General features: G+C 40.1%; 1 protein-coding gene and 1 non-coding gene across 3 annotated transcripts; both read right to left on the bottom strand.

Annotated features, from left to right (window-relative positions):
* Positions 1 to 2,500: 2,500 nt before the first annotated feature.
* pabir2 (PABIR family member 2) lies at positions 2,501 to 13,106 on the bottom strand. 2 transcript variants are annotated; one of them, XM_005916589.3, is made up of 11 exons: positions 12,135 to 13,105; positions 11,861 to 12,029; positions 11,664 to 11,742; positions 11,515 to 11,568; positions 10,947 to 10,990; positions 10,792 to 10,846; positions 10,407 to 10,508; positions 9,022 to 9,107; positions 8,790 to 8,854; positions 4,617 to 4,713; positions 2,501 to 4,192 (listed from the first exon to the last, which is right to left on the bottom strand). In XM_005916589.3, the coding sequence occupies exons 2-11, from the start codon at positions 11,983 to 11,985 to the stop codon at positions 4,054 to 4,056; spliced, it is 846 nt and encodes a 281-aa protein (XP_005916651.1). In that variant the 5' UTR covers positions 11,986 to 12,029; positions 12,135 to 13,105; the 3' UTR covers positions 2,501 to 4,053. The 2 variants fall into 2 exon arrangements, with proteins under 2 accessions (XP_005916651.1, XP_005916650.1); XM_005916588.3 differs by having other exon boundaries at positions 11,861 to 13,106.
* LOC121814118 lies at positions 10,582 to 10,738 on the bottom strand. Its single transcript, XR_006054099.1, has one exon. It is a non-coding gene; the product is annotated as a small nucleolar RNA U109 (small nucleolar RNA).
* Positions 13,107 to 13,606: the final 500 nt, after the last annotated feature.

Below are 13,606 nucleotides of genomic sequence, written 5' to 3'. Positions count from 1 at the left end.
TAAAGGACTATTATAAAGTTGTTGCATCCAGTAACCTACGTTTTTTTCTAGTACAGTCATTTCTCCACAGTCATCATCCCCAGGTGGACACATGTTAACAGCACAAATACTTATTTCAACTTGTGTTTTTAATCACATTTAAGGAAGAATGTTTTAAGCCACCCAAAGCGTCTGTGAATATTTCAGCTTGGACACCACTATCTAAAGTGTCCCGACAAAAACGAAAAGAACAAAAATGAAATATGATTGACTGATTATTGAGGGACTGTCTTGAAAACAAAGTTCAGTGACTCCAACTTGATCCACCAAAGCAAAAGTCTCAGGTGTAATTAGGGAGCATGCAAACTCACTGTTACATCGACAGTTTTAATGAGCAGCACCTGTGCAAAGTTTGCTGTGTGTGTACATCTCTCTGATTCCTGTCAGGATGGCCTGGACCATGTGATCTCTGATGGAGCGTTACACAATGGCCTGGCTTTATGTTGCTGTGTGAGTGGCAGGGATTCAATTCAAAGTGGCCTTTCTAACATCAGTGGAAAGTTTATTCAAAATCTGAGATGCAGTGATCAGAAGGACTCTGAGAACTCTCACCACTTCCTGCAGAGCCAGCAGCGTGGAGCCCTGTGTTTTATAATTTTTACTTCAAGCCATTCAAACAAAACTGAGATACCGAAACATAGTTTAACTGGTACAAACTCCTTCTCAAAACTGACTCACTGAAACTTCAAGTATATCTGGGCTTGAAACATAACGTAATAAACATAATTTGAAAGAAAATCTGCAAATTACTACAGGATATGGATGGACCTTGGATGTTTTGTTTCAGCTTCTTATTAATCAAAATTTTGCAGTTTGAACTCCCAAAACCTTCGAAGAGAAACAAAACAGATTTTATCTCAGCATTTATGCTTCCCTTTAAAAAGCCTGGAGGGGAATCCCAGCAGGTATCCTGTAAACAACACAGCACAATCATAATGCCTCAAATAATAAATAGATTAATTACTAGGAAATTACCTGTTGCCATCTTTTCTTAGTTAATAATTTTCAGAGAGTTCGATCTTATTCTAATAAACAAACATTTACATATAATAATAACAATATATTAATAATGATACTATTATCACAACTGCAGATATTGGCTTTAGGTTGTGCACATTGTTACCATGTGGTACAACAAGCATCGGCATGAAAAAAACTGAAGTGCATTAAAATAAAATGAGAGATCCCATCCTGCAGAGGTCAGGCTCCTGCACTGTCCTTTTCTCTGCCCGAACTCATGCAGGCTCTGCCCCCTCTAGCCTGCAGATGTCACTGTTGAGGCATTTTGAGCTCAATTTTGATAAATGTCCCTGCAACTATTAGGCTACATAATTATAGGTTGGCTAAAAACAGTTGGGCAATGTTTTTGGCACACTTTGGGCCCCTTACTACCAACTAACTATCGTTACAACTATGAACTCCTTTGTATACCAAAGTATTCTAGAGTCAATCTGTCTGACAGGTAAAGCTTGGCTGAAAGTGGGTCATGCACCAGGAAAATGATCCCAAGTATAGCAGCAGTGAGACTTGCACTACATTCCCAAAAGTATTCACTCACCCATCCAAATCACTGAATTGTGAGTGAATTCAGGGTTCCAATCACTTCCATGGATATTTCCATGACTGTTCCACAGTCAACTGTTAGTGGTATAAGTGGAAGCAACTGGGAACAACAGCAACAGTAGAATCACAGAGTGGTGTCAGTGGATGCTGAGGCACACAGCCTCCTCGTCCAACATCAGTGTCCTCAAAAATGCGAAGCACTTTGAACTCAGTTTTGAAAAGTGCTATATAAATAGTTTATTTTTAAATGTGCTTCTGGGAGAATGGTAAAACATTTCCATAAACTCAGTCCTAAAGAGTTGAAACTGTTATCACTATATCATTAAATCCTATGGATTAAGAATCAGATGTCACTCAAGTTCATATGTGAAGGTAGACGAGTGAATACTTTTAGCAATATTGTTTACTTCTAGAAGAACTGGTAACACTGTCGTGCTCCTTGATGCATCCGCATTTAATTTGTATGTTTTGGTTTATGAAGTACTAAAACTGAGAAAAATCAGTAATTGACTCAAAAAAAAAAAAAAAAAAAAGTAGTAAAAATAAATGCACGAAATGTCCTATAAAAATACTGTTACCGTAATTGATGAAATGTGAAACTTGCTATTCCGATTAAACTTTTCCATTTCCATATAATGTTTGTTTTCCTACATTTATCGTTTGCCATTTTCCCCACGCATTATTTTTATATGGATTTTTAAATATATCCAGTGCATTTGATTGGATATTTCTTTAATTCATTCCTTATTTTTTCTGGATTTCTGGCAGTCATAAACTGAGAAAAACCCCACAAACTCCAATTTCCGTTGGACTAATATTTCGGGAATTTCTTTTCATTTTGGTAGTTTTGGTCTTCCATATACGAGCGTTAATACAGAAGAAAACACTGATACAAAAGCATAATGAAATAATTTATTTACTCCTGATGTCCGCTACAATAGCAGTCACAAAAGACGAGCAGATTACAGCCTCTATTACAGACATACAGTATAGCATATCATTTGCTAAGTTCATGCCCTGAACACTTCATAAAATGAGCAGAAGAAAAAAAACGCATCGTGAAGGGAACAAAAACAAAGCAGAAACCCCCAACATTTTCCTATTTGTATTTAAAAAAAAAAAAAAAAAAAAAAAAAAAAAAAAAAAAAATATATCAGTAAGTGAACTGCAACCACACTTGTTTAAATTAAAAGGGCACACTTCCATAAAATGATTTACAATCACTTCCTTTTTGTACATAAACATTTAAGGTTACAGAGCCACAGAGGGGTTCGGAAGTATCGAGTTATACGGATGGATATGAACACTGGGGTCAGGACAAATGAAACCAAATTTAGATGCAAATATCACAGTGCAGGCTTTAACCTCCACATATTGTAGTCAGACTTTTTTCTTCTTCAAATTTAGTTGTTTCCTGCTTAAGACTCACACAGGCTGAAACACTACAGGACCAAGCATCCTGTGCAATATGTGTTGAAAAAAAAAAAGAAAGAAAAAAAAAAAAGTGTAACCACAGCAGAAAGAGCAGTCTCTTGCAGTCTCTTTACTCACAATGTGATGGTGCTGTTTTTTTGCCTCGTGTTCCAGCAGTCACTTGATTTGGTGTAAATGACAGCACAGATGGCTTACTGCAGATAGAATGAATCCAATTTTATAACAAATGTGTTGTCCATAAATAAGAACACTTTGCCAGAAGGAACAAGGGGAAAAAAGAAGTCAGATTTTCATACGGTACTTTTATCTACAAAAATCATCCTGGTAAGAACACAGGAACTTTTAGTGTTGAGACTACCAGGAATGATCATGATTTACCACTTGCTCAGAATTACCAATTAAAGTAGCAGCAAATCATTATTTGGAGCTGAAGGGGAGGGAAGAAAAAAAATGCAAACACCACAGTTCACAGCCTATACCATAAAAATATTTAGAATTTCTGCTCAGGCAGCAGGAAAACAATAAGTTAAATCTTTTCTTACAAAATCTGCAGACTGTGCGCACACTAAGGCCAGTGGGCCAGACATTTTCCAGCACAAAAACAGGGAAATGCACACATCCAAGTAGTCTTTATATGTCCAGTGCTCAATGTCTCTCTCTCTGGTGAGGGGAACTGGCAGGACAGATTAATACAACAGCCACTTATTAGTATCCCTACGAAGGCTGGCACCATCCAAGATCAATTAGCAGCTGGTGCGCGCAGCGACTTCCCTCAGTCCTAGTTTTACTAGGATTACCTCTTACACAAATACATCCATGGCTGTAGTCTCCTTAAAATCGAGACCCTCCATAAAAGGTAGCCATAAAAACAGCCAGTCAGAAGAAAGTGTGGGGGAAAACTCCACTTGAAGGAAATGTAGTTGGCGATGTGAAGGGTCTGAAAAGGAAACCAGTTCCCTGGAGAGAAGTCTTTTCCACTCTTTTTTTCTCCCCCCCATAGTCTTAGATATCCCATGCTCATTTGGGAGACAAATCCTGGAGAGAAGCAAAGGGTGAGTTGCTGGACGAGGAAGGAGACACTCCCTCCATTTTGCCTGGCGAGTCGGTGGAGGAGCCCACGCTGCTGAGGCTTCCATCCAGTAAATCTGGAGAGTGACTGAGAGGGAAGAAAAAGGTAGTCTTCAGAAAAGTTTGCATAACTAATTCACCCTGAATGAATGCACTGCTCAAAATCTCAAATGTCAGCACTCACACTGACTCAACTTTGAGAATCGCCCCAGAATCAATATACTTCGATTTCTATGGAAGTAAATAGTTCTTAAATAAAACTGTAAAACTGCTGCCAGTGAGGTGACTGACATTTGATTCCGATCAGAATCAACAAGGCTCAATAAAATCCCCTATTAATTACTCAAATCCTCTTCATGTAGGGGTTTCCTTGTTTTCCCATTTACGAGATGGTGACTAGTAATCAAGCTTGGCTTTTACAGCCAGTGTGTCTGCCTACTTGCCTCAGCACTCAAAAGCTCATCCTTATCTAAGCAGCTTCTTATTTGTTGATGGGCCTGAGAGTTACTTACCAGGAGCTGAGATCTGACAGGTTGGAGACATCCGAGGACAGCATGGTGGTGGTGCCCTGGAAGAGCCTCTTGGGTTGACTCTCCGTTTCCATCTCACCTGCAGAGTAAAAAGCGTCCAACATTTAGAAATTGACACATGAGCTGTGCGACTATTCACAAAAGAGCCAGGCAGATGAACAGGCAAAGTTTACACTTGGTGAACTTTTACCTAGTCACGTCCATAGTGATTAACAGCACGTTCAATCTGCAGCGTGGCAGTGTTTTGTCAACAGAGGACCATAAAGTACACATGCACACACCAACACACCCAAAATCAAAACAAATGTCATGTTTAATGATTAAGGATTCAAATGTAAACCTCTCAGAATTTGCATATTGCAATAGGTTTACTCTACTTTACCCGTCTGTGTATACACACACAGGCACACATTTACTGGCTACAATGGCAGCAGCAACAACCAGCCTGAGCCGGTTGTGACACGCGTTACCCTCTCATATAATGTTATTTTAGTTCAAAACAATGAGGTTAGAATGATTTAATATTCTCACACTGATTTACTCCATTTAGAAATAACATGCAGTCAGTTTGTTGACTGAAGAGCAGGTTGATTTCAGATGACTCAGACTCAGACTCTGAGTTGAGACTGCTCGTCAGACATGTAACCAAACAGAGTTGTGTGGCATTAACATTTAGTGTCCAGATCACAAGTCAAATGTTTTTCTTCCAAGAATCTTTATTTCCATGAACCATTATAGATACTGTTTAACCACAGATATGGCACAAGCACAACATCATCAAGTCTGTTTGGAAAATATTTTGAATCTCATGTATAACATCGGCTGGCATGTCTAGCCCTATTGGGCTGTTCGCTACAACGAGATACATCAGACGAAACATCTATCGTTTCATGTTACGCTATTGTTTGTTTCGTGGTATCGCAAAATAAACTGTTGACAGCAAAGTTTTTTCCATTGTTTTGATGGTAACTGTAGAATTTCTTGAAGTTCTCTCTTTCTCTTATATTTAATATAACCACACTACAGATGGACAAGTGGCTGTTTTTAAGCGTTGTCATTAGCAACAACAACAACGGTAAAATCATTGCGTGGCTCCGCCGTCCGCTTGTTTATTTCCCCACATAAACCTTTCATAATTAAGTTGAAGATCCTGTTCAGATTTTTCAAAATAAACTGAATCACACAAAATAGCCGTCAGGTACTAAAAAAATAAACCTTAGAACAGGCGTTTCCCTGCTGCACGCCGTGTAATAAATACTCAATGAAAATTGTGGCCGTGCCACGACTCCAGGTACACCACGCCCAGCTGAAAACACTTTAACCAAGTCGAGTTGCCCGAGATTCACAGAATTTACAGAAAATGTAAAAATTTTGTGATATATTTAGTTGTCAGGATTAGGGCTGGGCCATATTATACCGTTCACGGTAATAACGGTATAATGTTAGGCAACGCTAGGAAAATGAAACATCGCGATAGAATATGAGTAAAACGCGCATGCGCAGTGCCTTTGTTTTCATACGCACATGGCCGATTGTTGAGTGAAACAGATGAACCAGAATTGGTTTGTAAAAATGGTGCAACTTCAATGATGTGGAACTGGTTTGATGTTTGTCCGTCAGATACACGACAAAGCACATTTTTTTGCAGAACATGCAAGCGGCCGTCGTTATTGTCATATTTGTCGGACTAAGATGCTCTTAAATCTGGGAGTAATCTGGGTCCTAAACTCCGTACTTCAGGTCAAACGAACACTGCAGCATCACTGAGAGTTAAAAACTGTCTAAATTCTTTCATCTTTAATAAAACGATCAGCATTGCTGCTTTACCAGGTGTAACTATGAAGTTTAACTTCCAGGCATCCATGAAAACAAAATTTATTACATTTAACGGAGTTAGAAGTTAGCAGGAAGCTAGCGGAAGTTAGCTCGTTACCTAAGCATGATATAGCATGTTCTGACTGAGAGATTTCTGAAAAAATTCAAACGTACAGCTCTGCTATCACTTCCAACATAAATGAAGACAGGAAACTAAACAGCAGTGACGTTTGTAGGGTTACTGAAGTTGGGCTAGCTGGTATATAATGATGTGCTACGTGATCGCTAGCGACACAGCTATGTTAGCATAACATAAACAGTGAAGCTGGAGGACGAACACTAACACTTTTCCACTTATAAAAGTTAACGTGTAAGGTTCCTCATGGTTAGAGACAAATGCAATCGCATGGCAGGATGCTGTAAACGGACCAAACTTCAGTCAGGAGAACAACTGAGATAATCCATCCACAATACGAGGTTAGTCATTAATATACTGCAACAACATGGGAATAGAGCAGCTGCCAGAGAATTCAACATTAATGAATCAATGGTACAGAAGTGGAGGAAGCAAGAAGAATGAGTTTAATAAAGTTTGATTTATCTGACTGCTTTGTTTCGCTTAATGTGCCTTATAATCCCGTGCACCTTATGGTCCGAAAAATACGTACTGCACACTGCAGTTTAATGTTGCAAAGCACCTCTTTTTAACTTCAGTGGATATTATACATGGTTATGCTCAGGATATGTCAGCCCATTTCTACTGGAAATGCCTTTTGGTTAAACTTTCAGCAAGGAATTTGCATTTGCACTGTTACATTTTTATAAAGCTTTAATGTACATAAAAACCAGCTTCTTATTTAAGTGAAAATAAATGGAAGGTTGTCTTTTTGCGCTAGTAATGTTGTGGAGTTGTATTTTGTCTCGCATCAATTATATCGTCGCAAATTTTCAAATATATATCGTGATAAATATTTTTGGCCATATCGCCCTGCTCTAGTCAGGATGATAAATGTCTCATATCGGGATATGAGATTTTGGTCATATCGCACAGCCCTACCAGCCTAACAAGCATTTCCTGCACCACAGCGCTTAATAAATTAACTTCATCAATATAAAGACCACCGAAGACTCATTTCCACAACATTTGTCCTGTAGTCTAAAAACAGTGATGATTAACAGAAATATGCATGTCATACCATTTAAAATGTATTCAATTCTTAGATGTCCGACATTTCTTTATAAATATATTCTTCATTAGAATCAAAGCTTCAAGGCCGATATGTTGAACAGATGGCTTCTGACTACGGTCGTGCTGATGGACGATAACATCAGAGCTCACCAAACAAGACGACTTTCACCTCATTTCCCCTTTGATGCATTAAATTAAATATTATCCGATTCAAGTTTTAAGTTGCATGTTCACATCCACATCCCTCCCATAACCAACACTTTCGAAACATATGTCTGAGGGCACACAGGTTCATGCCCAGACTTTCAAATTGATCATCATTATATGACAGAAGACACTAACAGGATACTTCTGACTGCATGATGGTTTAGAAACTGGAACTTAATGAGCCCACTCACCAGTTTTTTGCTTTTTGGGGAATTTTTTTTGGCACATTGTGCTTTATAAAGGGTGGATAGTGCTGCCATAATGGAGGGACTATAGATCAAATCATCCAACCCTAGTTCCAACCATAAAAGAAATCTACATCATGATCAGAAAACCTTTTTAACCCTTCGCTGTGACCTTTCAGAGTAATCTCACGTAGACTGAATGGTGTGGAAGGTCACAGCCTATTGAGTTAAAACAAGTTTCTGGTTATGATGTAGATTTCCTAAATAAGTCTAAATCAGGCATTAATCACTGGATGTGAGCACCAGTCTCTCAAGTCAAAACAGATGAACACCTTGGCCATGATTAACTCCTCCCTCAGCAAGGTGTTGTAAAATAAAGTGGCCCCTGATCCCACAGCGAGAACAATGTGCAGAGGTTACACCAGACAAGTCAGAGGACCGACGCCTAAACCCTAAAAACATAAAGTAAAATATGCTTAAGGTAGCTAAAGTTTGTTTTAGGACGCCACCAGCAAACTGATGCGATTATAGCTCATCTCTTTTGAGTGGGAGGTCAATCTCATAATCTCCGTATAAACACAGAGGGTCAGAGGTTACAAATGCCAGGATGTACATGCACTCAAATCGGCTACCAAAACAGAGAGCAGAGGTAGGTCTGATTGCAACACACTCAGAGGGAGTGTGCCTGTTTGCTGCTGCGTTAATGTGCAAAGCCTCCCTTACACAGAGCATTGAAAGCATGTCTAAAGCACGACTCACCTTTGCGTTTTATTGGACCGAGTATGCTGGCTCTGATGCAGTTGATCGGACTTTGACTCCGTCGACTGAACAAGACAGAAAACAGGAACAATTCAAATGAATACATTTGGAAATACAGCAACAAACTGTGGGCATGAGCTGAAGTTGCAAACATAATTGTGCAAAGTTTGTAACTGACAGATTTTAACTCTTTAACTTTAAGCTGTGACAGCTCAAAAGAATTGGTACTCACCCAAATCGCCGTGTTGGGCTGGGTATTGGGCTGGGAGTGAGACCATTGCTGCTCACCAGAATTTGCAGTGAAGGAGAGAAACACTGCTGCTTGTAGGAGGGGGAGAGCAGAAAACATAGATAACGCATTAGATAAATCTGCAACTGATAACATTCAAGTGGTGAAAAATTACTGCTTAATCGTCATCTTTTTGTTCTAATATTTTAGAGTTCCTTATATGTTAATTGTCAAAAGAAGGGGTAAATAAACCTCTCAAAAACATCTGACTTCATTGTACCAAAAGAATTTAGACGAAAATAAAAACAAATAAATATTGGCTTCTATATACAAAATCTAACATGAAACAATAATTAAAGTGGGCCCATTATGAAGTAAGACATACCACTTTGCAACTATCATTGGAGTACTTGTTTGGTCAGTAAGACACTGATAGTTTTAAGACTTTGCCTCAAAATAAGGATTTAAAAACCCTGAAAATTAAACTTCTGTTGTCATCTTTGCTGTTGTAGAATTCTCTCTCAGATGTTAATAATCCTTATGAGACAAACACCAACTTCAGACTGCTCCAAATACTCAGTTTTAGATGGTTTTACATGGTCACCTCAGGAGGGGGACAAATGAAGGAAGAGGAGCAAGAATTGTTTGTTTCAGACCACGGAGACATTAAAGTGTAGTGCTAATATAAAAATCTGAATTGTTTTGTGGAGCTGGAAAAAAAGCCGAATGAATCTCTTAAGAGAAAATGTTGCATCTTGGAGCTGCAGCAAACTAGAAGCCTTTTTTCACTAGTACCTAATTTGGCTCGACTTTGGTTGGTTTCCACTACAAGCCGGTAACACCTGATGTGCATGAGGATGTTAAAGCAATGCAGCCCAAAGTCCCGTGAAGTCATGTGTATGAGACATGAATACCACAGCATGTTGAGGCGATGGTATATCTGCCGCTCGGTCTACAGCTTTGTGCCAGACTCTGGGATCACGGTGTTTTTTTTCTGGCCATCACGCTCGTTGCTGGGTTTAAAAGAGGGACGTTTTGATTTTCACGAAGGAGACCCTCTCATGACTCATCAAGTGATGCCACTGACTAGCCAATCTGTGAATGCAGTCTGCTGGCGTCACATTTCCAGATCGCATCGGCTCTTTTTACCAGGCACTACCGCATAATGGAAAACCTACAAACGGAGTTGAGCTGTGCTGAGCCAAACAGGTACTAGTGGAAAAAGGCTAAAGGCCTAAGAAGCTCCTGCTTCACTGCAGCCAACTGTTCCCTGTAGGCTGCACATAATTAAATTATTAGTCAACTGGGTTATAGTAAGTAACTAGATCTAGTTAATGAAACTAAAACGAGAAAACTGTGACACTAACCACAGTTAATGTCAGATGTACCTTTTTTCCTATTCCTCTTGTTGGGGACGGGGCTGGAGACACAGGCACAAAGTCGATTCGCTTTGGAGATGAAGATACAGGCTTTTCCAAATCATTGTCACTCTAAAAAACATTAAAGATTTCACAGTTCACCGTGTGTTTACAGCATCCTTTAGTCCAATAGTAACATCACTGCAAGTGTGGGAGTATTATACTACCAACTCAGCCTGACCTTTAGAGACTGGTGGCCCTGTTAACTCCCAGTTATTTCAGCGTTACTCTAGCATGTTTCTACTTGTCCTCTCTATAGTAACAAAGAGAGACCAAGAAAGGCCAGGGGCCAAAACATGCAAAACTGCCCGTCAGCAGAACATAATCAGCAACATATATGGGACAGAGTTTTTACCAGACTAAGGCTTTCCTCCCAAGAATGGCTCATCTGCATAGCAGCTTGAACTTCCCTGAGTGCACAACAACAATCAGAACATGGAGTCATCAGCCTGTCACCAACAACACAGCAGATCTCCTCATTCAAACACTGTGTATAAATGGATAGCTTACCGTTCATGTGCAGTTTCTCTGTTCATCACATCTATGCCCTCTTCCTGCAAGAGAACAAAAGAGACCCAAAGGTTTAAAAAATAAATAAATAAATTTTAAAAAAAAAATCACATTAGCTACCATCACATCATTTGAAGTTTTCTGAGTTATGTTCTTTAAAGTGGACCCATTACATTTTCCCCCTGGATAAAAATGATATGTACTCTTATTAAAATATTATTAAATATGGCAGAGAGAGAGAAAGACCTCTTTTTTTGATGGGGGTCAAGAAGAAGCGCTTCAGTTCACAGTACAAGATTAACAAGCCCATTTCAGGCTCAGTCTTATCTCAGATGCTACAACTGAACCACTCCCCACCACCAACATCCATGTGTTTTCTTATGGAAATCAAGACTTGCTCTGCAGGAGTGTGATACTAAGAGTTGATTGGCTTGTTAAGATCAAGGACCCTGTGAATGCCTAAAGAGGTTGCTCTTGCATGTCTCTTACTACAGCCGACGTAGACATTGGTCTGAAGAGCTCAACTTCCACAGGAATTACTTTTACTGCAACCACCTCAATTCCTTACTTGTTTAATTTGATGAAGTCTGGTACTCGGGACCCGAATGGGCGATGAAGGAACCTGTAAGAGGAGGACATGGCTGATAATGAGTAAACACTCATTACAGTAACTCAGGCATCTCAATCAAGTCAGAATATGTTTATGAACCACTATACCATGTTGGGCCTGTTCACAACTGTAGTGCTATTTCTCCGGCACCGTAGGACCTCCTTCTGGAACACCTGGGAGTTATCACTGCAAAGATGAATTATGAACGCCTTTAACCATCATGTCAATGCAAATGAACTTATTTCAATGTGTGAATAAGGAAAGAGTTTTAACTTTGCAGTAAATTAAAGTCAGATTGCCCTACCTTAACCCATTTATCATGGGTGCACTGTTGGATCTTCTCAGGTGTCCATCACTTGGAAGTATGGAAGCTGGGATTTCCAGATCCAGTTCCATCTTTTCTTGTGGCATGACTCCTGAGCTGTTCATTTCGCTAAACAACGCTTCACCACCACCCCTCACCGATTCAGCAACTTAAAATGGCGAACCGACTCAGTAAAGTTACATTACTGATCTTCAACCTGTGCAAACTTTACATGTTCTTGAAGCAATATGAGTAAACAGGCAGTTGAGCTCACCTAAGACAAGCCAACACAGTGTAGGTAACTCTCGGCAATCTGCAAGGCCCCGTGCCCAGGGTGACTCCGGTGCTGAAGCAAACTAACGCTGTATATGTACCATAACGGCGTCCAGTCCACAAAGCAGCCGTGTGTTCACCGAAGCTGCCCCTCATCAACCCTGTCTGTAACCGGTCACCAACTTTCCTGATGGATTGTTAGAGAGCCATGGCTATACACACCGCACAATGCCTACTAACAGTTGGTCTGCTGGTGCAAGGCAGCAGTTTGTGACGAGTGGATCCAAACTACCGCTGCATGTTAGCGCCTTAAATGAGCTAGCCGTAGTTAAACTAGCCAAATGGTCGCTCTGTCCACCAACTGAACGCTCGTCTTTCAGTCTACTACAAACGACATTAAAATAGCAGAGCTACATGTAGTGATGCTCATCAGCATACCCTGTAGCTAACACCGCACAGCTAGCTAATGGAAGCCAGTTGGCTCAGCGACAACAAGAGTCCAGCTACCTAGCCAGATAAGCTAACTAGCTAAGTTAACCACAATGCCATTTTCAGAAAGAGAGAGGCCGGGTCACCGTCTCACTTCACGTTTTGTCCATCAGCCCGACAGCTACAACTGCACGCAAGACGAATTAATCCGTGTCAGCTTGAAATATTGTCCACAGACTATCAAAAAAAGAAACGCTGCTGCTGGGCACCGCCAAGAATGAACCAGATCCCCCAGATGATCACACAAGAGCGAAAAGCTAGCAGCGAAGTTCACGCCCCTTTTTTTTCAGCGTTAGCAGGCCTGTCCAATAAAAGCGCTCCATTAGCCGGCGTGCTCAGGCGGAAAGTATTATGCTCCATCCGTGCGTTTGTTCCCCTCCAATTTCCATACATGCAAACGGTTTCACGGCAAGCCCCGGTATTCACCAGTTCCACAAAGAAATCAAAATGTACTCTGGCACACAAAGACGGCTAACGACGCGATAGTTTGTTAGAGACAGCTATGTTTGTCTTATTCCGGATATTGTTTATATCCTTCCTTGCGATCAATAAAGATTAATTGAAAAAGAAAGGCATACAATTTATGAAGTATAGTCTCAATGTTTTCTGTAAGGACACTTTTTTTCAGATCTATAATATAATTATGGCTAAAAGATTTCAGTAAGGTTTTACGGCAGTAAAATTTTACTGGAAAACAAACACCTCAACAGGTCTTGAGACAACGACAAGAGGCCCTGTACAGGATGGACTGGCCTTACTGTTTTCACGGGTTGCTTACTACCTGCAGATAACCATGTTTATTATGGTGCCAGTTTTGTGGTCATAAATGAAGCGAAGCTTGCAGTGCAGAGGCAAACTAGGCAGAGAAAAGTGGTTAATTTAAGGCTGGGTGTTGATAAGCATCATGAAACACAGCTGGTTATGGTTAAGATTAGTCTCAGTTTGAGGTAAGAGGAAACACAGAGTTTCCATTAGACTTGACAC

Source organism: Haplochromis burtoni, unplaced genomic scaffold, assembly GCF_018398535.1.
Source record: "Haplochromis burtoni strain Fernald_Lab_line unplaced genomic scaffold, NCSU_Asbu1 Contig_19, whole genome shotgun sequence".
NCBI lineage: Eukaryota > Metazoa > Chordata > Actinopteri > Cichliformes > Cichlidae > Haplochromis > Haplochromis burtoni.
Note: the sequence above shows the minus strand (reverse complement) of the source record. Positions and strands in the feature narration are given on the sequence as shown.